Source organism: Ambystoma mexicanum, chromosome 11 (genome assembly GCF_040938575.1).
Source record: "Ambystoma mexicanum isolate Mex_15411 chromosome 11, UKY_AmexF1_1, whole genome shotgun sequence".
Lineage (NCBI taxonomy): Eukaryota > Metazoa > Chordata > Amphibia > Caudata > Ambystomatidae > Ambystoma > Ambystoma mexicanum.
The window spans coordinates 831,384,053-831,409,378 of NC_090934.1; the positions used below are offsets into that span (position 1 = coordinate 831,384,053).

General features: G+C 45.6%; 1 protein-coding gene across 1 annotated transcript in view; it reads left to right on the top strand.

The window, feature by feature from the left end:
- Positions 1-25,326, top strand: part of OTOG (otogelin) — a 1,239,067-nt gene that overhangs the window by 661,298 nt on the left and 552,443 nt on the right. Inside the window, exons 28-29 of the mRNA XM_069625375.1 lie at positions 3,473-3,499; positions 18,679-18,846. Coding sequence (XP_069481476.1) covers positions 3,473-3,499; positions 18,679-18,846 — 195 coding nt within the window. The remainder of the gene's footprint in view (positions 1-3,472; positions 3,500-18,678; positions 18,847-25,326) is intronic.

Genomic DNA, 25,326 nt, shown 5'->3' on the forward strand with positions numbered 1-25,326 from the left:
AGCCCACTGACTAAATGGCTCAACAAGAAGAGTATTCACTACAGTTGGGGCTTCCCTTTTTCAATTTTCTTCGAGACCAAGGGGTATAAGTACCAATTGATCACTGAGGACGACATACAAAGTGTTACGGAGGAACTGGTGGGGCCCTGGGAAAATAAGTCATTTTCAGATTCAGGAAGCTCAACATACCCCTGAAATGAACTGCCTGAGCACTGAGGGGGTTTGTTGTAATTGGGAGTTGTTTATACCCCTCCGGGTCCTCGTTTTTATCCAGTGGGATGGTGGTTCCCCATCTGAGAGGCCCAAGCCATCTGCGGACGGGGGTCAGGGTGGTGCCAAACCTGGGTGGGCAGGGGGCTGTGGTGGTGATGATGTTGTGATAATGATGATACTGTTCTATTGAGGGTCAATACCAATATCAATGACGGGTCTGGAAGGGGTGTGGAGGAGGGAGGGTAGTATAGCGCTACCGTAATGATAAAGGGTAGGTGTTGAAAAGGGGAATTTTGAGTTGGAGTTTCATACAGGGAGGGGTCAAGTGGTTGACACAGAGACTGTTCTATAATTGTTTTGTAAGAGGAATGTGTTGATTCCATTCATAGATAGGGGGGCTCAGAAGTCTAGCTGAGGGGTGGACGCCAGGGGCGTTGCTGGTGGTCCAGTCAGAGGTCACTTTGCTGGTTGACCTTGCCTGGACTCTTTAGTGGTGGGGGGTCTCGGCAAGGGGGTGAGGGTGAAGAGTTCAAGGAGGTTGTTTTTTAAAATCTCTAACACTGAGGTGGAAACTATGGGGTTACACAACTGTTAGGTTTGACTATAAGGCATTGCCAACAAAGCTTTATGAAGGGACTTACCGATTACAACTTGGCTACTGACCTAAGAATCGGCTCCCTTAATGTAAGGGGGTGGAGCAACTCTCTGACAAAGCTATCCCTCCTGTTGAGGGAATTTCAAAGGTCCCAGTTAGACGTCAATGATGAACCAGGAGATGCGCTGTGTAGTGGGGGAGAAACTGGCTTTGAAGTAAAATTGTAGAGGTGAAGGTCTACAGTGCATCCACCACTGTTAAAAAAGGGGGGTGATGATTATTCTCTCCAGCCACCTTAACTTCGAGGTGGTGGCACAGATGATTGATGGGGAAGGGAGATATGCATTTTTGAAGGGCACACTTGCTGGTATCCCACTGACATTGGGTTCGGTATATTGCCCGAACATGGGTCGAATTCAGTTCTGGGAAGGACTCAGAGATAGGTTGAAGGACTTTATGGAAGGTTCCTTGATTGTCGGGGGTGACCTCAGTATGGTTCTCGACCCAGATAAGGATCACTACACAGCAGAAAAAGTGGATGGGAGCGGAGGGGGTTAAGATTATCCACATACTATTTGCGATGTATTACTCCTATTCAAGAATTGACTTAGTATTCATTGACGTCACCTTCAAATGCCAGATCTTGAGCTCACATGTTGAAATGGTTACATGGTTGGATCACAACCTAGTGAAAGTGGTGGTTGGGAACTGGGCGGCTGGGAAACCAAGGGGCAGGCAGATGTGCAACGACTTCCTCCTTAAAGATAAGAAATAGCGTAAGCCCTGCTCTTTTAAGTCAAGGACCACTTTGAATACAACGATAACGTGGAAGTTGGGATCCAATCTCTTTGGAAAGGTTTCAAGGCCACTGTACGGGGGGGGGGGGTAATAATACAAATAGGCTCATGTAAGAAGAAGAAATGGTCCCAGCAAAAACAGGAAATAAGGAAGAAGATAGCGGGAATTCGGATAGTCACGAGGGGCAGCTCCAGTTTACACCCGGGGGAGTCGAAAAAGCTTAGACGATAAGTAGCCCAATTAAAAACATTACTAGTTCAAGACACTGAAAGACAATGACTGTTTCTCAAACTCAGGTAATGCCCCGGGGCCCATAGTTATAGGTCCGAGCGAAGCGAGGGCCTTAACATAGGCCCCGGGGCACTACCAGAGTTTGTAATGCCCCCGCCGTGAGGGGCATATAGCTATTAGTACCCCAGCCTGCAAAAACTGTGTGACCGGGGCACTAAAAGCTTTTTTCTTGTCCAGAAACGCTGCAGCGTTTAGGGAGAAAAAAAATAAAAAAGACGTCAAAGAAAATGGCTGCCATGGAAAGGGAAAACAGAGTCTGTTTTCCCTTTCCATGGCGCCCATCGGGCGTGTCCGCTCCTGAAAAAAAAAGAAGGTAAGTGCGGTTTAGGGGAAGGGAAAAAACCTGGGTCCCCGGCGGGGGATGATAGAAGCCTCCAGCCATGTGGAGGCTCGGGGCAGGGATGGCCAAGCTCCGAGTCCCCACACGGCAGGAGGCTGCCATCGTCCCCCACCGGGGACAAAGGATAGAAGATAAGTGCGGTGGGGAGGGCAGGGAGGTGGGAGGAGGGAGGGAGGGAAAAGAAGAAAGCCAAAGCTTTACCTGCGTGCCCGGCATGGGGAGAAGCCAGCCTCTCAGCCATGGGGAGGCTCGGAGCCGGGATGGCCCCGCTTCGAGCATCTTCATTGGCTGAGGGGCTGCCACGCCCCCCGCCAGGGACAAAGGCCGTGGAATCCCGACAGAGGGATTCCCAGCCTGGTAATGACTCGGCCAGGGCCAATCAGAATTGCTCTTTCATTCTGATTGCGCCCTCGCCGGGTACAAATTTAAGTTATAAAATGGATGTATGAAGTGCTCCTATGAATTCAACCTAAACAGGACATTTTTTACTGTAACCAATGCTGCAAGATGTTGTGTAAGGAGGCGGACGGTGGAGGGGGGCTAAAAATAGTTGTTGAGAATATGAAGGTTTGTGCTTTGTAGTAAACTACTTGGAAAAATGTCAATAAAAATCACAGTTAAAAAAAAAGAATGACTCACTGCATTGCTAAAAAACTGATGTCAAATTACGTCAAATAATTATATCCAAATAAATGCGTTTTCATGAACATATCTACATATCAGATGAACTATTTAAGTGTAATTTTAACGAGCAAGGTTCTGATGAGTGCTCGAGAGGAAGCAGAAATGGGGAAGAAGCTAATATTTCTTCCATGATGCAGTAGAAGGCACAACCTCACGAAAACAGCCACGTTGCTTGCTCAACATGGGCAATACAATGAGAGAAATTGCAACCCTTGTTTTGTTGTGTTTCTGGCATATTTGAAGACGGATATTTCAATGTACTGCTCATAATCATGTGAGATCCACCCAAGCCATTGTGAGTACATGCTATTTCTTATGTACTTCCAATCGAACATGAAGTATACTATGATTACTTTCTTGAGTCTGGTAGTTTTATTGGCACATTACACAATAGTCAATAATGAAAAAAACAATAAATATGGATTTGAAATTTTCAAAATCCGTGCATTGTTTAATTATGGTGTAGTAACTATATAGCCTGCAATAGGGTTTGCTGACATTGCCTTCTGTGCATTAATCTAACATGGACTTTTTTTTTTTTTTTTACTTAGCTTATGACTGTGAATACTTTAACAAAGGTAAGCCATACTGACACGTGTTAATGTGCTATTGATGTGCAGGTCGCATGGCACAATTTCTAAGAGACTTAAATTGATACTTTTCATAATATGAGTAATTTTATGCTGGTCACATTCTAAAATGAAATAGTACTTTTGTTGTGTTAATGATGCATGAGATTTACAACAAAAGAAATTAGAAAATGTTTATAAAACCTTTTTCCATACTACTTAGTTGAAGAGAGACAAATACAAAAGTGAATAACTTTCAGCAATTACGTTTTTTATTGATAGTCTTCTTTAGCAGTTTATCAGATCGAGTCAGCTTAATATTTATATGGTAATGTTTGAACTTGTTGCTACAATCTAAGTGTTGTTTTTCAGATTCATAGGAAGTTAACATAAATTGCAGGTTATTGGCAAAAAGAGGTACATAGAAAGTGAAGGGGTGCCACATGAAGCAACATGTAGATTGGTGTAACCTGTCCATCATACACATCTAGAACCCCCCAGTTCACCAATCCTCCATTAGCATAAGATAATGGCATGGTAACATAACTTTCAAAGTGCCAAACACCAAAATAGACATCTAGGCGCTGAGTAAAATATCGGCAATAGAAAACCTAACTTTCAATACACATTAAGGATCAATGAGGGAACAAGGAAGTCTTCAATTTGCACCTCAACTCTAAATGGTTCACAATCAGACAAACGTCTTGTGGCAAATAGTTCCAAAGTTTGTCCGCCTTTTCCAAAAAACAGCATCCACCTCACTTGGCATATCTGTACTTTCAAATGATGAGTAATCCAGCAGTTGAAGATCTTAAAGATGTCCTTGGTTTATAGTGCACAACACGACTGCTTAAGAAACAAGGGGCAGAAAGATAATAGGATATATTCAGCAGTCACAAGGCTTTAAATTGAATGTGATTTTCCCCCAATAGCCAAAGTAGCCTTCGCAAGGCCATAGAAATGTGCTCTCTGTAGCCCACACAGAGGAGGAACCACGCTGCGGCTTTGGACATTCTGGAGTTATGCAAGGCAGTTTTAGGCAGCACCTTGTTCATGACATTGAATGAATCCATCTGATTAGACATGAAAGCATTAATCAGTTGAACTTTATGTGAAAAGGAAAAATATTTCAAAAACCTTTAAAAATGCGTATGTGAAAGAAGCTGGCATTGGAGGGAAAGCCAATTTCAGAGTCCAGACACAACCCAGGGTATAACCACACTCCCAAATTCCTGAACTTCATTGATGGGGTGAGCAGGGCACCAAACTAGAAGGCCAATAGAGACTATAAACTTTTCTGTAGTATTTCTGTTTGATTTTGAGTGAGTAAAGGTGAGACATATGAATTTTGAAAGAGCAGTCATCTGTTCCCTTCACTAACTCTTACGTTTTAATTATACTCTTACCCATCCAGGTGTTCTAAGGAATTTTACTATTGTGATAATCTCCCCTGCCTGCCCTTTTCTAGGTATTTCTAGTGGGGTGACCAAGGTGGCAATGCTAGTGGATTATGGTCCCGGGGTCACCTACGCTCAGCCCACTTCACTGGACAGGAACACTCACATGCCAAACAAAGGCAATCTTGGCCTTTTAAGGGAATTACCAGGAGGCCTGCAACTGCATGCACAGTACTGAATTCCTTCTCCAACCCAGGCTCATCAAGATGCAGGCCCTGACGTCACCAGAAACCAGCACAATTAGCCTACAATATTGATAACACTTACTGTGGGACCTGCTGGGGACCAGGCTCTGCTGCAGTCCACAATTGACCACGCAAATGAGCAGACTCACAAAGACAAGAAACCCAAGATGGTGAACCAGCTTTCAAAGCCATGGTCCAGCCACCACTCAGCTTACACAATCAAACATGCACTAAAGTTAATGGAGAAATGCATTTCCACAGCACCCAATCACATGGTAATTCCAATAAGGTGACACATGTGCAGGCCCCAACTCCCAGATCAGCCAAAGGGGATGGCACACTGACATTAAAAGGAACATCCCAAGAAGGGGATGTGTGGGCATTCAGAGAAGGAGGCTGGGGCGGGATTTTGGAGCGAATTGGCTATTCAGGAACAACAGCGTTGAAGGAGTTTGGAGATAGAATGGAATGGGGGAAGGTGGAAACAAGAGGGGGTGAAGAAATATCAGGAGATGGTAGCAGGTCATAATCAGTAGCTGGTAGGAGAAACACATCATGAGGTGGTAAGAGGTGGCGATTAGGAGCAGGTAGGAGGAAAACCTAAGGAGGAGGTAGGAGGGTGACATAAGGAGGTGAAAGGGGACAAACATAAGGAGGTGGTAGAAGGGAAACATCAGGAGGTGGTAGGTGAAAGACAGCAGGGTGTGGCTAGAGGAAGAGACCAGGAGGTGGTAGGACTAAGACATCAGGAGGAGGTTGGGAACCCGGCGAAAGCTGTCAATAGTGGGACGTACCCGGGATGACGGACGCTTGGACAAAACTTGGTTGTCTGTCTGAGAAAGCCACGCTGTCTGATATATAACAGGCATGAGACTCCTAGAGATAGGGACCGGGTCCAGGGAAAACCCCAATGGGGAAAACCTAGTACTAAGGCAAGTAGAGTCAAGTGAGCCATAAGTAGGGTCCGGTGAGAGGAGCAGAGAACTTCCAAAGACTGGAACAGGATCCAGAAAAGGAAGACAGCAGAAACAGGGTCCAGGAGAAGGAGATGAAGAAGGAGGCGAACAGCAGGTAACAACAGAAAGAAAGCTCAGGCAAGATGTGAGTACAGAAATCAAGAGGCACCCTAAAACGGGTCAAAGCAAGTACAGCAATCATGGTAAGGGTGAGGAAACATATACGCAATAAGGTGCAGGTTGTGGTGTCCTACCTGCCTTTCATGCTTCCTCTGCCATGGAAACTATTCAGCTGGAACCGGAAGGAGTAACCAGAGCCGGAGGAAGGTGTTTGGTCCGTCCAGGGCACCATCTTGTAGGAGGAATATGCCTGCACACAAAGTCCAGAATCGTGGCCACAGAGGATACCGTGAACACGGTAAGTGGCGGGCATCAGCGCCAGTGGTCATAGACTCCCCATTCTGCCATGACAAAAGCACAAAGTGCTACTGAGATGGTAGCTGCATTGTGGGTATGCAAATCAGCTCAAATGGTAAGGCTTTGCTCCAGGAAAATGCCCTTGTCTATAGAGCAGTGCTATTTTACACATAGATCCCTAATGAGGGTGAAACCGGTGTAGTCTGCAGCCTTAACAACTGCCTGTCTTGGGTTGAAAAATGTTATGTTTAAAATAACACTTCCCTATGGACAAATACATTGTTCTGGAGCAAAGGCTTGGCATTTGAGCTATTTTACATACCCAGAATGCATTGCGCATCTCTCTCAAACTTGAGGTAAATTTACAGCAATGGCTACTCGGAGGAGCACTGCGGATGTGTGACTTTGTTCAAAATATATATATTAGAAAATTGTTATAACATGGGAAACATATAACCAATTATCCTTTGACAGTATTACAGATGTAATCCCCATCAAGGAAGTCTTGCTTTATGTTGTCTACATTGCTAAATTACTGAAGAACGGTTGCAGTAAATGGATTTGAGTAATTTGCATATCCACAATGCATTGCCCATCTGGCTCTGACCTGTAGATGAACTTCCAGCAATGGCTACTGGTTGGCACTGTTTCTCAAATGCCGTAAACCCACTTGACTGCAGAAGTGAAAAGAGCATACAATGATTCCTTACGAGAATTCAGGATCAACACACTCTCCCTTAGCACGTATGGGTTTTCTACAATATATACATATATATAGAGGGCGGAAGTTTGATTCTCCAAAACTATATTATATTGCTAATCACTTTTGAATCTACGGAAGGATTTGACTTAAATGTGTTGGAATGGGCCCCTCCAAATTTGATGAATATTCTTTCAGAGGTCCAAAGGTATTAAGAGAACAGCTTTTAGGCCTACACCGATTCATTTTCCTACAGAGAAATAGGTGCCGCCAATGAACAATCATAGCTGAACCAATTTGCACCAAATGAGAAACAAATTGTGAAGAAATTACTGCAGATAACCCTTTTTTTGGTTTGGTATTAATCTGTGGAATATGTTTGAAAAATGTTGATGCAGACGGGGGTATCCTCGGTCTACACAATTATTTGATACCTTCCATGGTGCATTGCAGCTGTGTAGCTTTTCAAAAATGTCAAGCCATCTTTTTTGTTTTGTGTTTTGCTCAATGCGAGTGGTTCCTGCAGTAGTGGTGAAGAAAGCCAAAATGGAAATGACTCAAAATGTTGGGGAAAGTGGTAATTTCACAGTGGGGTAGAGGTGGGAAGGGGGAAACGTGACCACATGCATACTGGGAGATTTTGGAGTGGGCTGGAAAGCCTGTTTTGTGACAGACTGTTTTGGTCTTGCTGGGGAAAAGTCACAAGAATCACTCATAATAAAAATGCAACACAGGAACGAACCAGTGAGTGAAAAGAGACGCTAAGAGAGGAGCAGGGAGGATTTACACATAGTGGCCAGTTGGGGGACCTAGAAAGTGTGTTGGGGGGTCACATAATGGCTGATTGGATGGGGGATACTTATTTATTTGAAATAATGTTTATTGGTTAAATATTAAACCTTTCACATTTAAAAAACATAATATAGCACAGTATCAGGATTTCAGAAACCAATAACTATTATTACAAGTTACAATTTTCAAAAAATTACAATTTCTAAATATAAAAGGTCATGTTTAAGGTCACAATTAAGACTGTTAGAGCAACAATAATAAAACCACGTAAAATGATATTTCATATCACAATTTATAACAGTCATTCTTGCTCTTAAAACAATAACATTGTTTACATTCTTCATACTGTATATTCTTCACAATTTGGGCAAGTGCTTCAGCATCCCCCAGTTATACAAAAATAACATCCCAAAAACTCACCAGGAAAATTATTTCCCTTCCACCAAACATGCCCACCATAAATGATCACTAAAAACTGCATTAGTAGAATGGACAAACCTACCAAAACATCCTAAATGTTGGTCAATCAACATTTCGCAATCTAAAATCAAATGTCAAAGGGTTTCAATCTGCACGTTCTTATTTACAAAACTAACCCAATTCTTGGGCTTAATACTTCTAGAGTTAACATGCAGTTAAGTTTAAACTTCAGTAAAGCTGCTCTGAATGCTCTAGAAGGACGTTTTAGAAGGTAGAGCAGTGGAGGCCTCAACATGATAGAGGTTGTTCTAAATTCCTCCTTTTACTTAGAATTCTGTAGCATCCCCAGTTTTCGAACCTATTCCATTCTTTCAATTTCCATTTTAGGGACATAGGACCATTCTTGCAGTCCACACAGGCTTTCTCCAAGAGTGCCTCAAACCCTTACATACAATTTACTGTAGACGCATCTCTCCCAACTTACTAAATAAAGAGGCGTCTATGGCCTTTACCAATTTTAGTCTATTATATTTAAAGGTGTACCACCAATACAAAATGCCTAGTTCCCACCAAATCACTGCTAAATGAACCGACCTAGGGAACCCTAAAACAGCTTTCCAATGCCAGCTCTCATTTTTTGCCAACCAACTCTTGATGGAAATGGGCAGAAATTCAAGTCCATAGCGGATTGTAGGAGTAACCTTCAAAGTGTAAAATTGCAGCAATGGCCCTAGCGCATAGCAGCAGTATTTTGGATGTATAAGCTTTATCTGAACGATCAGGGCCTCCAATTTTACACTCACTTTTTCTTTAATCGTAGAAATATGGCAGCACGATGAAAAGGTGTGCCCCAAGTAGACCACATATTGGTCCAGGCTAATAGGTTTATTATTGATGGTCCAATATGTCTTTTTTTATACTTGCTCACTCCTCTCTTTTACATTCAATGCTGTTTGAGCCCAGTTGGTGTCATATCAAGGAGGTCTATATTGTCTGCATACGCAAGCCACCCCACCTTCAGAGTTCCCAGTTTAGGGTGGAAGGTGGTGGCCTTCTGCGGAGCAAGTGGAAAATCTGCCATATACAGATTGAAAAGGAGTGGAACAAGGACACAACCCTACCTCACTCCCTTCCCAACGAAAATCTCGCTTGATAGGGCTCCTTCTGCATTTAAACACACACAGATGTTATTGTTTGTGTAAAAAAGTGTAACCATGTTCAACATTATTACTGGAATTCCCCAACCAGATAACTTCCTCCATAGTATTTTGCTGTCTACTTTGTCGAAGGCAGCCGATATATCTAAGGTTGCAACATACAATGGGTGATTTTGATTTCTTAGAGAATTTCTATAAAGCAAATAAAAAACTAGCCCATTCATCAAAGCGCCAAGCCCTTTTCTCAACCAAATTTGAAGAAGGTGCAATCTATCGGTTCTCTCAGCCCAGTCACAGATCTTTTAACACCACCGTAGCTACTACTTTGCTCATTGAATCTATCGGAGCAATCGGGGGATAGCTCCCGGGGTTGTTTCTAGGCCCCTTCTTATAGATAGGTACAATAAAAGCGTTGATCCATGAAGAGTGGAGAGAACGAAAATACACTATGTGCTTAAATAGAGTATGTAATATTTCAGCACATAAATCTTGGTTACTTTTTAGGATAATAATCGAGATCCAGTCGGGGCTGCAGGACCGAGAATTGTCAGTTTACCAATGAGGAGCCTAATATCCTGTACTTCCAAATCCTGATCACAATTCCAATGAGGGCGACTCCTTAGAATATTTTACAGAAGTAACATATGCTTTAAATTGATTAATAAAAAACAGAGCCCATTCTTTAAATGTCTGTTTGCAAGTGCTATTGCGAAGGAGCATGTCCTTCTCACTAAGTCTAAGATCCTTACCAATGGCCCTATTCTTTCGTCTACTGACATGCTTTCTATTTCCAATAACTATGTCAAATGTTCCCTTATGAGGGCACTTCAATATTAATTATGTTTTCCAATTATCATGGCAACCGGCAAATGATGGCATTACCGTGGAAATTATTACTGGAATTTGTAAGCATGGTAACAGATGTCAAAATGGATGTGATCGCAGCATGTTAATGCAGGAATTTATTTCTGGAAAATACAGCAGAATTGAAAAAAGCTGGAAAATGGCGATTAAGTCCCAAAGATCGGTTGACCTCATTGTTGCTATCTGTACAGTAGAAGCCCATGGCTTGTGGGATATGGTTAGTTTATAGACATTGAGATATTGGCCCTTGAAATAGAAACATGGGCCTTGGTCTTCTATAATAATTGGTTCGACATCGGCAGTGGTCGCTGGAGAAGATATAGCATAACAAAACCCTTGAAATTTAGTGACCAAACTTTAGATAAGACAGATCCAATGTATCGAAACGAAACCAATGAAATTCAGCAGATGTTGGTAGAGATAGTAGCACCTGCTGCCCAGGCCAGGAGAATATACATGAGATCACAGCAGGAATCAACAATGAGATAAGACATGGCATCTAGGGGTCCTCTGTGGAGGTACGCCAAGTTGAGAATATTGTTATCCCTTCCTATATTCACCAAATTTCATGGGTTTGCTTACGATGTATTGGATCGTCTTAACTCTGTTTTAGCTAATTGTTTTTCAATGAATATATATATTACATGAGCACCGTAGTGGCCATGTAGTTATGGTTAAGTTGGTGTTTCCATAGGAAGAGCACTTTTTGGGCGCCTTATAACTTCGCTCCCCCTGGACGAATCCACACCAAACTTTGCAAAAAAGAGTATGTGGCCCACTCTAAATTTTTATGCAAAGTTTGGTGTGGATTCGTCCAGGGGGGAAAAGTTATAGAGGGGGTCCCAAAATTTCTTTTTTTCCCATAGACTGAATGGGAAAAGAATTTTGCTCGCGCCTACAGCCCAAACCGCTAGACGGATTTTCACCAAATTTGGACTAGGAGCAGCGGCTTAGTCCCAAAAGCGTGCTTTTGAAAATTTGGTGAAAATCCGTCCAGTAGTTTTTTTTTAAATGACCAAAAAGGAGGTAAAAAAAAATTAGTGATATCTGTGTTCGGTCCGCAGACACACTTCCCTGTTCGCTCCGCAGACAGTGTCCTGATTGGCCGAGCGGCTTACGTCATGTCGGAGGACATGCAGCGTGTTCGCTGATTGGATGGTGTGACGCGTGAAGAGCGTCAGATTTTTGGTAGCGCCCGCCATCTTGGATTTGCAGATGTCTGCGGACAGCGCGGTGAAAGTTTGTTCAAAATGTGTATTTAGTAGAGTGTGTTGGTGTGTAGAAGAAGGGAGGATGGGAGGGCATGAGATAGGTTAAATGTTGTGCTTTTTTATGTGGTAGACGTTCTTTTTGTGTTCGATTTGTCTGCGGACTTCACGGGTGTTCTGAAATTTTCTAAATAAACTGAATGGGGGTGTTCTGAGGACTCAATATGAGTCAGTTTTGTTCGCAAGCAAGCTGAAACTGTTCTAAGAACACTCGCGGTGTCCTGAAATGTGCGCAAATAAACAAAATGGGGGTGTTCTGGGGACGCTGTCCGTATTGTTCTGTGGCAAGTTGAATGTATTCTAAGAACACTCAGGGTGTCCTGAAATGTTCGCAAATAAACAAAATGGGGGTGTTCTGGGGACGCTGTCCGTATTGTTCTGTGGCAAGTTGAATGTATTCTAAGAACACTCAGGGTGTCCTGAAATGTCCCCAAATAAAGAAAATGGGGGTGTTCTGGGGATGCTGTCCGTATTGTTCTGTGGCAAGTTGAAAGTGTTCTAAGAACTCTCACGGTGTCCTGAAATGTTCGTAGGGGGTGTCCTGAAGACGCTGTCCGTATTGTTCGATGGCAAGTTGAAAGTGTTCCAAGAACTGTCTCGGTGTCCTGAAATGTTCATAAATAAACAAAATGGGGGTGTGTTCTAAGAACTCACGCGTTGTCCTGAAATGTTCGTAGGGGGTGTCCTGAAGACGCTGTCCGTATTGTTCGATGGCAAGTTGAAAGTGTTCCAAGAACTGTCTCGGTGTCCTGAAATGTTCATAAATAAACAAAATGGGGGTGTGTTCTAAGAACTCACGCGTTGTCCTGAAATGTTCGTAGGGGGTGTCCTGAAGACGCTGTCCGTATTGTTCGATGGCAAGTTGAAAGTGTTCTAAGAACTGTCTCTCGGTGTCCTGAAATGTTCATAAATAAACAAAATGGGGGTGTGTTCTAAGAACTCACGCGTTGTCCTGAAATGTTCGTAGGGGGTGTCCTGAGGACGCTGTCCGTATTGTTCGTTGTCGAGTTGAAAGTGTTCTAAGAACTCTCGCGGTGTCCTGAAATGTTCGCAGGGGGTGTCCTGAAGATGCTGTCCATATTGTTCGATGGCAAGTTGAAAGTGTTCTAAGAACACTCTGGGTGTCCTGAAATGTTCGTAAATAAACAAAATGGGGGTCTTCTGAGGACACTGTCCGTATTGTTCGTTGTCAAGTTGAAAGTGTTCTAAGAACTCTCACGTTGTCCTGAAATGTTCGCATATAAACAAAATGGGGGTGTGTTCTAAGAACACACGCGTTGTCATGAAATGTTCGTAGGGGGTGTACTGAGGACGCTGTCCGTATTGTTCGTTGTCGAGTTGAAAGTGTTCTAAGAACTCTCGCGGTGCCCTGAAATGTCATAGGGGGTGCCCTGAAGACGCTGTCCGTATTGTTCGATGGCAAGTTGAAAGTGTTCTAAGAACACTCGGGGTGTCCTGAAATGTTCGCAAATAAACAAAATGGGGGTGTTCTGAGGACGCTGTCCGTATTGTTTGTTGTCAAGTTGAAAGTGTCCTAAGAACTCTCGCGTTGTCCTGAAATATTGGGGGTGTGTTCTAAGAACACACGCGTTGTCCTGAAATGTCCGTAGGGGGTGTCCTGAGGATGCTGTTCGTATTGTTCGTAGTCGAGTTGAAAGTGTTCTAAGAACTCTCGCGGTGTCCTGAAATGTTCGTAGGGGGTGTCCTGAAGACGCTGTCCGTATTGTTTGTTGTCAAGTTGAAAGTGTTCTAAGAACTCTCGCGTCGTCCTGAAATGTTCGTAGGGGGTGTTCGGAAGACGCTGTCCGTATTGTTCGCTGGCAAATTGAAAGTGTTCTAAGAACACTGGTAATGTCCGCGGACATTAAAAGTTTCCATAGGCTACAGTTGAAATGTTTGACTCTATGGGTGTGATATGCTGCGGTGGTTGTGGCCAGGGCATAGAGTGTTGGGTGCATGACCATTTGGTCATGCACCCAACACTCTATGTCCTGGCCACAACCACCGCAGCATATCACACTTATAGTTGCTTATAACTTTGGGTCAAAAACAAATTCATAAGGAACAAAGTTATAAGATATTATGGGTGTGATATGCTGCGATGGTTGTGGCCATGGCATAGAGTGTATAATATACTTACTGTTTGGTTTAGTAACTGGAGTACATGTATTTCTTGTTTATTTCTGTGATAAAAGAAAATAGCATGTTAGTATTAGTATTTTGTAATGACTTATTGCATTGTATAACCAACATTTTTCTTTTTTTGACCCTCATATTTAGTAGATTACAAACCAGAGTACTGTGCAATTTGCCCAGTTTCTGTGTTCGTTGCTAAAATCATTGGGTCTGTGGGAGAAAAAAAAAACATGTTGGATTAAAAAAAAAACCTTTTCTGTTATGCTACAGTTTATTTGTTTGTTTGTTTTCAGAGTTCATTTGTTGTTTCTGGCTAATGCTTTATACATTGGGTTGTTGCATTTCTTTTGGAGCAGTAACATATTATTTATTTGTTTGGATATTATGAAATTTGGAGGAGTTAGATACCAGTAGGCGTATTCTAACTGTCTATTTTTTTATATATTTTAGTGGTATTGATTTATCTGTTTGGATATTGTTAAATTTTGGGACAGTTAGATACCAATTGGCATATTCTGTCTATTTTTTGCTCTAATTTAGTGGTATTCATTTATCTGATTAATTGTTGTAGAATCTTTGGGCAGTTAGATAGCTTTTGGAATATTCTAACAGTTTATATTTTTTACTTGAGGTTTAAGTACAGTTTAGTTATCAAATTTTGGTTTTAAGAACATTAAATAAGCGTTTGTAAGATTTGCTGGTAATCTCTGCTTTAGAGTAATGGTACTATCATTACATTCAAACCATCCACATTTCTTTTTTATATATGCAGTGTAGTGCCCTGAATTGGTTGTGGCTCCTGCGTGGTAGATTATACTTATTGTTGTGAAGGTTTTCTTACCAAGTGATATTTGACCATGTGTGAATCCAGTCAGCTTGCAGTTGTTTTTGGGACCATCTGCATTGTAACGTAGAAGCATTAGTATTACGTATTTACTATGTGTTTGTATTACTAACGTGGAGCGATTATCTGAATTGCAGGTAGAACATAATCTACCATGGTTTGCATTTTGTACAAGTTGCGGATTCACAATTAGGTATTGATATATACACAAAACGCTCATTGGGGATTTGTTCTTGTGTCACATTGTTGCAGAGAGTGCATGTATATTTCCACATGTATAAAATATGGAAGATTTCATTTATAGATATGTTTTTGTTTTCCAGTACTTGTAGTAAGTACATTAGAAATTCTTGTGGATCTTCCTGTGAGTTTATAGTGAATGTCACCATTCCAGCACAGTAGTCCAATTCTTGTCTTATTCCAAGAACACTATACATGTTGTCAGGATTGTTTGTTGCGTTTCTATGAAGTACTAACATTTGCAAACACAATTGGTCTGTACTGTGTAAGTAAATGTTGTCAATAATTGTTGGTAATTGAAATAGAATATTCATTGCTACATTTGCGTAGCAACTTACACCAATTTAATTTCTAAGTTTAAATGGACCAGGTAGTTCTGTATCTGAGTGATATTTTTTTAGTTTGTCTTCCTTCTTTGACGAAGTACCTGGTTTACTTTCCCTAATTGGTTCTTTTTTGCTTGTGGTACTTGATGAAGTTTTAGTTTCTTTTACTCTCTTTTCTATTTGATTTAGTTTTCTTTTAGAACATTTTCCTTTTTGTGGAACAGGATATGTTTCTAGATGGGGGATGTATAGTAAACGAAGTCTATTGTATTCTAAAATACAAGGAATATCAGCGTTTATTTTACTTGCATCAAAGTTGATTAGAAATAGACCGTCAAGTGTACGTAAGCGTGATACTGCTAGGTAGCTCATGCCTTCTTTAAAGACTGTGTTACCAATGTATATCATTGCTTTGTCTAGGGTAAGACCTTGTGATTTATGAATGGTGAATGTGTATGCAAGAGTTCGAGAAAATTGTTCTCTGCGTAGATACATGTCTTTGAAGAGAAGGAATCGAGCTGTTGACCGTCCTATTCTTTTTACTTCTGAAAGTTTGTCAAATAGTATATTGACAAACTGAATTTGTTGTCAGAGGGTATGTTTGAAAGCCAACAACTGTACCCAGTGCTCCATTAACTAGTCCTTCGTCCACGTCAAGGTTACATTTAAGCATTACTCTGCAATTTAAGGATACTTTTAATATCTTTTCTAAGCCTGCTGTGTTTGAGATTGATTTTTCTAAACTATTTAGTCTTGTTGTGGCTTGGTCACATATAGGTAGTGTCATACCATGTACATCTAGTTTGTCTGTGGCGCTAATTTCCATTATTGGTTACATTTCTTTACTTAACATTATTTCATTGAATTTGAAACAGCTTGCAAGAGTTGGCATTAAGGCCATACAATTGACATTTTTGTGGGCTAATTGTTCCATAACATCTGTAGCAGATGCATTATCGCCATAAAGTGCATTAATTTGCCGGTTTTTCAATATTGCTTCTGCTTCTTTAGAGAGTATACCAACTCTGATACTTTTTAAAATGTTGGCATACGTGAGATCTGCAGATTGCCGCATGTTTTCTGTTAATTCTCTGTATTGGAAATGTTGCCAAAGGTTGACATTTCCAATGCTGCCAACAGTTTTACGGAAGAGTTTGTGTCCTAATGTTTTAAAAATAGGCTCACCTTTTACTGATGTCAATTGAAGAAGATCTCCGAAACAATAATGTGTTTTCTTGCAAAGAGCTCTTCATAGTTTGTTTTCAGTACTTCTTGTAATCTGAGGTGAATCAATGCCAACATTAGGTTGGAGACCATGCTCACTTCATCTATTAGTAGCATTTTCATTTGTTTCAATACTCTGCGTAGTTCTATTGCAGCTTCTGCAGAAAGTTTGTAATAGACTAATTTGTTCTGGTGTTTTACTGGTAATAGTAGTAATCGGTGTAAAGTGACACCACCTATGTTGTAGGCAGCTAAACCTGTGGGTGCAGTGACAACAGCTGACAGTTTTTTGTTTGTCAATTGTTGAAGGAACTTACTGATGATTTTGATTAGGAATGTTTTGCCAGAACCAGCTTCACCACTGACGTACAGTAGTATAGGTTTATAATTATGGCAGGAACATTCTTTATTTTCATGTTGTACACCATGTGCAATTTGTTTTGTTACTTCTTCAAAAATAATTTCACTGAATTTCATAGGTTTTTAGTAGCGCAACTTAACCATAACGTCCCTTTAACAAAGTTTTTTTACTGAATATATATTTATGTATATATATATATATATATATATATATATATATATATACGTATATATATATATTCAGTGAAAAAAACGTTGTTAAATGGACATTATGGTTAAGTTGTGCTACTAAAAACCTATGAAATTCAGTGGAAAAACTTTGTTACAGGGATGTTATGGTTCCAAATAAAACCGGAAAACCCCTGAAATTCGCCAGTTATGGTAAGCTAAGCAACCATAACTCGCGGCACCACCGTGCACTGCTACGACTAACACCCAGGACATCAAAGATGACATCACAAATACTGATTTGGTTAAAATCCATCCAGCGGTTTGGTCTGTAGGTGCGACACATTTTTTCCCATTATCTCTATGGGAAAAAAAAGAAATTTTGGGACACCCCTATAAATTTGCCCCCCCCTTGACCAAACCTCAGCAAACTTTGCAAAAAAAATTCAGAGTGGCCCATATACTTATTTTGCAAAGTTTGGTGAGGAATCGTCCAGGGGGAGCGAAGTTATAAGCCACCCAGAAAGTGCTCTTCCTATGGTTTTAGCAATTTAACCATAACTACATGGCCACTGCCGCAGGCCATGTAATATATATATATATATATCTAGTGAAAAAAACTTTAATCAAGGGACAGTTAAGGTGAATATGTTCAGGCCCCTATTGTGCAGCCCCGAGCATACTGATGACATCACAAATTACATTGCTGATGACATTACGTATGACATCACTGGTGCAGCAGTTCGTACTTGCAAATAAGACAGATACAACATTTAAGAAGCATATTTCTACAAATAAGGGTGGATTCAAATGCAAAGCTTGAATGGGGTTTGCATTTTTTTAAAACGTAATACATATTTGCAGTTTCCAGAAATTAAATTTGCTAAATGTTGTGCTGATCCGTCCTAAAGCTCAACTGTTCTTAGTCACAGAATGTTTGCATGTCCAATGGATTTTAGTCATATAATGTAATATCCAATTATGTATTTCTTGCCTTTTTATCTGCGTCAGAAACGTGAAAGCATCTTCTTTGTGTTGCATGTGAGTATGTGTCTATAGGCCTGTTGCCGCCTCAAAACCTGATGAGTTGTGGCTGTTGTTAGCGAGGGAGAGGGTTTCATTTTTGGATTTTGTGAGAAGAGTTTGAGACTTGTGGGAGTTCTAGGAGAAATCAGCAGGGATTCTGTCCCCTGATAAAGGCCCGACAGATGCCTTGCAATGTGTTGAGGGGTCCTGCCTTTGATAGGCAAACGTCCCATCAGGCCACTGAGCATGTTACAGTAAGGTTTGAGGCATCTCTCCACATTCTAACCAACATACTGAGGAAGAAGATGAAATGGATGATGGCAGTCCTCAAATTTTGAACTACTCTTCTACTACACCTTAAGTTCTTGCCTCCTATAAGCATTACCAGGTTATAGTATTATCTGAATTTCTACACCGCCACTCTAATTCAGAAATGTTACTGAATGCATGACAATTCAGTCAATGTAAAGTCTCTTATTCTTTGCATCACCAACTAAAATGCCAATATGCAAATCAATTTACCTACCTGCTAATGTGCCATTTGACTATGTTTTATTTAAATGCATTCTCTGAAAGGCGGGTACAAAGACTGGGGAATAGCTTCTTCTTGAAAGATGAAATATAACAAACTGTTGCTTCTTCCTGCAGTTTTGGGAAAGGGTCCATTCAAGCTGGTCAATTACATGGACAGACAACTGGTGATAGAAGCAACGTCCCCTGGTAGCAGCCTCTTACAAGTGAAGGCAGCTGATTTTGTTCAAGGAGATGGAGTGAGCTTCATGCTGACGCCCGGACTGTACAAACCGAAAGCACATGGTAAGCATATGTACTACAATATTGTAATGTACTGCTAGGTAGCTGGGTTTGAGGCTCAGTGGACTAATGCATCCCCTACAGAGCCCTGTGTTTGGCCTCATGGTCATGGGTTTGAATCCTAACAAGTCCACTCAGCCCTTTATCCTTTCCGAGATCGATGAAAATAAATTGGGTAACAATTCAAATCTGTTATTTGTCAACAGGGCCAAGATACCCCTCTGGGGGTGAACTTGCACCCTACAAATTCACCGGTTATGTAAGGCTAAAATGGGCCTCCCAGTGAATTGGGTGATCACACATCAACTTCAAAATATGAACAATATGCCAAATTGTTTTCTTTGGAACACAGAGGCCAGTTGCTTACTTTGTGGGCTTGACCAAACTGGGCAAATCGCTTTACCTCCCTCCCTTTGTGAATATGAAAGAAGCAAAAAATAGGTGGCCAGCATGTCGTCTAGTTGCAACTAATGTTCGAGAGCCTTCAGCGAAAATGCATTCTGTTTGTAAATGGCTCCACTTATTCAATGGGACTAGTTGCTCACTGTATCAAAGAAATGATACATAGGGGGTAATTCATAGAATTCAGCGCACAAGTGGTGCACGCGGCTGGCGCACAGTGTGCACGTGCGAATCCCTGCGCCAGCCGTGTGCACTAAAATCCATTTCCGCGCACAGCGTATTCATGGATTCCAGCCACCAAAACCAGCCGTGGCGCACAGTGGCGCAGCGACCCTGCAGCAGCGCCAGTTACGCCCCCAAGAACGCCTCTCGCGCAGGGAAAAGCCATCAATATACCCAATCCAGCGCAAAGGGCTGCGCTAATCCTGTACCAGCACAGCAAGCGGGCTACGTGTATCACTGGGGTGCGCGGGAAGTACCTCACGCGATTCCATCAGGGTATGTGTATTTCGGGGTGCGCGTGAAGTTCCACACGCGATATCAGCAGGGTACGTGTATTTCAGGGTGCATGGGAAGTTACACACGCGATTTCCGCAGGGTACGTGTATTTCAGGGGTGCGCGTGAAGTTCCACACGCGATATCAGCAGGGTACGTGTATTTCAGGGTGCAGGGGAAGTTCCACACGCGATTTCCGCAGGGTACGTGTATTTCAGGGGTGCGGGGGAAGTCTCACACGCGAAATCAGCAGGGTACGTGTATACCAGGGGTGCGCGGGAAGTTCCACACGCGATTCCATCAGGGTACGTGTATTTCGGGGTGCGCGTGAAGTTCCACACGCAATATCAGCAGGGTACGTGTATCTCAGGGGTGCGCAGGAATTTCCACACGCGATTGGGCCCGTGCGAGCAGGGTACGCGTATTTCAGGGGTGCGCGGGGAGCACCACACGTGAATTGCACGTGTGGGTCCTCCCAGGTGTTCCCTCTACACCCTCCACGGCCCCTGCAGGTGGCTCACACCACAGGGGCCTACCCTGCACATGTCCTGCAGGCACCCCATCCACCATGGCCATGCCCCCCAGCCAACCCACATGTCAACTTGCACTACTGCCCACAACGCATGTCCCCCTGCACCCCCAGCCACCAGGGGCACCCTCCACAGGCCCCCACCCATGTCTCCCAGCACCCCCACCCCCCAGCAGTGCAGGGGCAGCCTCCACCAGGCCCCCCACCCATGTCTCCCAGCACCCCCACCCCCCAGCCACCAGGGGCAGCCTCCACCAGGCCCCCACCCATGTCTCCCAGCACCCCCACCCCCCAGCAGTGCAGGGGCACCCTCCACCAGGCCCCCACCCATGTCTCCCAGCACCCCCACCCCCCAGCAGTGCAGGGGCACCCTCCACCAGGCCCCCACTCATGTCTTCCACCCCCCACCCCCCCAGCACTGAGGGGCACCCTCCACCAGGCCCCCACTCATGTCTCCCACCCCCCCGATTCCCCAGCACTGTGGGGCACCCTCCACCAGGCCAGGCCCCCACTCATGTCTCCCATCACCCCCACCCCCCAGCCACCAGGGGCAGCCTCCACCAGGCCCCCATCCATGTCTCCCAGCACCCCCACCCCCCAGCACTGTGGGGCACCTGCCAGCAGGCCCCCACCCATGTCTCCCAGCACCCCCACCCCCCAGCACTGTGGGGCACCTGCCAGCAGGCCCCCACCCATGTCCAACTCATGTTCCCTACCCCCTCCCACCCCCCAGCACTGTGGGGCACCTGCCAGCAGGCCCCCACCCATGTCCAACTCATGTTCCCCACACCCCCCCACACCCCAGCACTGTGGGGCACCTGCCAGCAGGCCCCCACCCATGTCCAACTCATGCTCCCCACCCCCCCACCTCCCAGCACTGTGGGGCACCTGCCAGCAGGCCCCCACCCATGTCCAACTCATGTTCCCCACCCCCCCTACCCCCCAGCACTGTGGGGCACCTGCCACCAGGCCCCCACCCATGTCTCCCACCACCCCCACCCCCCCAGTCACCAGGGGCAGCCTCCACCAGGCCCCCACTCATGTCCCCCTGCACCCAGGTCCTCACAATCCCCAATCATGTGCGTTATGGTCAGCCTCCACAGCCAAAAGGCCCTACCAAGTAACCCATTCACCCACATGGAAATGGAAATTACATGTTACACCCCCAATGTTCATAAAGCAAATGAACCCATGTCCGTCACACACAATGGTTGCAAATGAATGGGAAAACACCCAACATGACATGCATGAAACCAATGAGATGATACCACACAGTGAAGTATGAAAACAAAATTGTATTAAAAAAAATTGAATGCAAATGAAATGAAACAAACTACAATGGCAATGAAAAAAAGATAAGCTGCATGTCCATCCAAAAAAATCAAAACTACAAATCCAAATCCAAAAAAATGTTGTTCAAAGTCACATTAAAAATAAAATCAATCCAATGAAGAACTATGTACAAAACATCCAAGGGTCCATGAGCCCAACTGAACAAAGGAAACCTACAAAAAACCCTAACTAAAATGCAACTATATACAAAAAGTGGAGCTGTGTCCGTCGACTCCAAATCATAAGAAGAAACAAATGAAACCTAAAACTAAAGAACTATATACAAAGGCGGCGGGCAAGTCCAGCGGCTCACTCCGTGGTGTTCCGGGCCAGGGCATCATCAAACTCCTCGTCTATGTCCCGGAGGCGGTCCTGTTCCATGGCCCCGAGGGTCCGCAGGGACGACGCCATCTGCTCCTCCAACCCCCTGCGGATTGCCTCGAGGCACTCGGCCCGCCTCCGGGCCCTCCGCATGGAGTTCTCCGCCCTGACCATTGTGAGCCGCGCCTCTTCCGCCCGCCGCTGCTCCGCACCTATATGCTGGCCCAACCACTGCCACACGGAAGACACTTCCCGTCCTGGGTCCTCCTGCCCTCCGGCCAATGCCTGCCCCTCCGATGTTGATGGCCCCGAGCCATGATGCCTCCCACGTTGACTCCGCTGCTGCCTCCGATGCCACTGCCTCTGCCAGCACGACGGCATCCAGGCTGATGGAATCCACCGACGCCGTCGTGCACGTGCCCTGCCTGATGATGCCGGCACATCCTCCATCTGCTGGGGTACAGTTGCTGTGGTGTCCACCCCTGCTGGACCTCTGACTCCCGACTGTGGCAGGGATGGGATCCCCACCGAGCTGGCTGCATTGGTCAGGGCAGGTCCACAGGGGGCCCTGGTGGCATCTGGGCCGGAAGACGGCAAGGAGAACAACTGGCGTATAGTCTCCACAGAGGAGGAGAGGGCCGCCAGATTGGCCGACACATGCAGGAAACCCCCGAACATGGACGATCCCAATTGGGCCACATCGGCACGGTGCTCTTCGTGATGACGTGCGTGCTCCTCCTGGGAAGCACGCACGGCATCACGAATCACAGCCGTGCGCATCGCGACCCCAATCAGGACCTTCTCCATACGGCCAGGGGTCCCCTCGTCCGCAGGTGGAGGGGAGTCAGATGACATGGACATCCCCTCTACCTGCGGACGGGCCTGGGACGGGGCATCCCTGCTGGTGCATGGTGGTGCACCCACAGGGTCAGGGACAGCGACATGCACAGGCCCCTCCACGGTGACCTGTGCTGCCTCCTGCCCCTGGACTGCACCACTTGCACCAGCAGGGATGCCCCCACCAGGCCCCATGTGCGCCTCAGTGGCGGCCTCCTCCTCCTCTGTGGAAACCACCAACCTGGATGGCTCCTCACCGTCTTCGGCCGTAGCAGGCCCCTGTGGGGGCTCACCCACCCCTTCCGCTGCAGCCGTGGGGGCATCCCCGCCGCCTTGCTCCACAGCGCCGTCTCCGCCCTCTTCTTCACTAGCCGCTGCGTAGAGGGAGACATAGAACACAAGCATCAGGGTACTGTACAATGGTCCCCTAGACAGGAAGCAATAGCAGATGAGTGCCACTGTCAAAGTACACTTCCATCATGTCCCTCCACAACACATGTGTCAGTCCAGGCAAAAAAACACACAGTGACAGTCATGGTGCATGCCATGGACATTTCCATACATGTCCAATGGACTCTCGAAACATACAATGTAATGGAACTCACATGCATCATGGGTCATGCATATCACATGCACACACTTCACCTCAGTCACATCCATCTGGCCCCGTACACCCCAATCACAGTGGATACAAGGATGACTAGGCTGCATCAGTGAATCTGTACATTGTCACAGACATGTGTCATGCATCTATGGCATCCACAAGTCACAGACACGCAGGTCAGGCACACAGACATGGACACCATATATGTACCTGGCATCAGCACCCATCCCCCACCCCCACCCATATCCAGGAACAGAGACTGCCATGCTCTCATGTGTACAATCTGCATAGGGCTCCCCATGTCGCATTTAAACACATGCAACAACCGTGCGGTTCACACATTACTGGTCGCACATGCATTACCATGATGTCCCTGCACACATACATGCGTACATGGCCTATGTCACACATACAGGCAAGTATCAGACAACCAGCACACTGCAACATGCCCTGTCTCACACAGCAATGCTTGGCCACTTACCGCTCAACTCCAGACGGGTCTCCCTCTCAAGGACCTGGGCGTGGAGCGCTGGGTGTACGCGTTCCAGGACCCCCATCTGGATGGAACTCATGCGGCCCCGGCCCCCCTCCACGAGGCGCCGGGCCTTCATGAGGGTCCTGGACCTCATGTCTTCCCAGCGCTTCTTGACCTTCTGGATGGTGCGGGTTGCCACCCCCTCCGCGTTGATGGCAACCACACAGTCGGCCCAGATCCTCTCCCGTCCTTCCTTGTTGGCGCGGGACGATCCAAAGAGGGCATCATACTGCCCCAGGACTTGCTCCACCAGGACACCAACTTCGGTGGCAGTGAAGCTGGTGCCCCTCTGCCCCTCTGGCCGGGGGTTGCCACTGGTGCCAGATGTGGATGTGCCCGACATGGCAACCCCAGGGGCAGGAGTGGGTGGGCAACTGGGTCCTGGGGCTGGGCTGTGGAGCGATGTTATCTGAGTCGGGAGTCTTCTGTTCCAGCAGGGGTGGACACAGCAACTGGACCCCTGCAGATGGCTGATGTGCAGGCACCAAATGGCAGGGCACGGTGGCAGCAGGCAAGCAGGCAGGCAGGCAGCAGCAGATGGCACGTGGGAGGCTGCTCGGGGCAGTGGGGGGCAGTAATTCGGCCTTCTGGGCAGGAGCGTGGTCTTCCGTGTGTTTTCGCGTGGCCAGCTTGATACGGAGTGATTTGGCACGTGAAAATCCTGCACGTCAGCGTGAAAATCGAGGAAAGGCCCTTAGCGCGTAAGCGCGTCAGCACGCGTACGCGATTTCATTGGACCAAAGGCCCTTACAGCGTAAGCGTGTCTGTGACGTTTTGCGCACGGGCGTTGCCCTGGCAGGGCTTGGAGATCCCGCGTGCCTTTACACTGTTCTGTACGTGCTTTTCGTGCAGTGCGTGTGTTTTCCATCCGTTGGGGTTCACACGCTATTACTTCACAGCGGGTGTTGGCTACGCGTTCTTCTACACGCAAGGCAGACGGTGAGTGGTACCCCGCTCCCCCAGGCCCGATCGCGTGAAAAAGTTCACGCGAACCCCTGAAATACACATAGCCCGCTCCCCCAGGCCCGATCGTGTGAGAAACTTCACGCGAACCCCTGATGTACACGTAGCCCGCTCCCCCAGGCCCGATCGCGTGAAAAAGTTCACGCGAACCCCTGAAATACACGTAGCCCGCTCCCCCAGGCCCGATCGCGTGAAAAAGTTCACGCGAACCCCTGAAATACAAGTAGCCCGCTCCCCCAGGCCCGATCGCGTGAGAAACTTCACGCGAACCCCTGATGTACACGTAGCCCGCTCCCCCAGGCCCGATCGTGTGAAAAACTTCACGCGAACCCCTGAAATACACGTAGCCCGCTCCCCCAGGCCCGATCGCGTGAGAAACTTCACGCGAACCCCTGATATACACGTAGCCCGCTCCCCCAGGCCCGATCGCTTGAGAAACTTCACGCGAACCCCTGATATACACG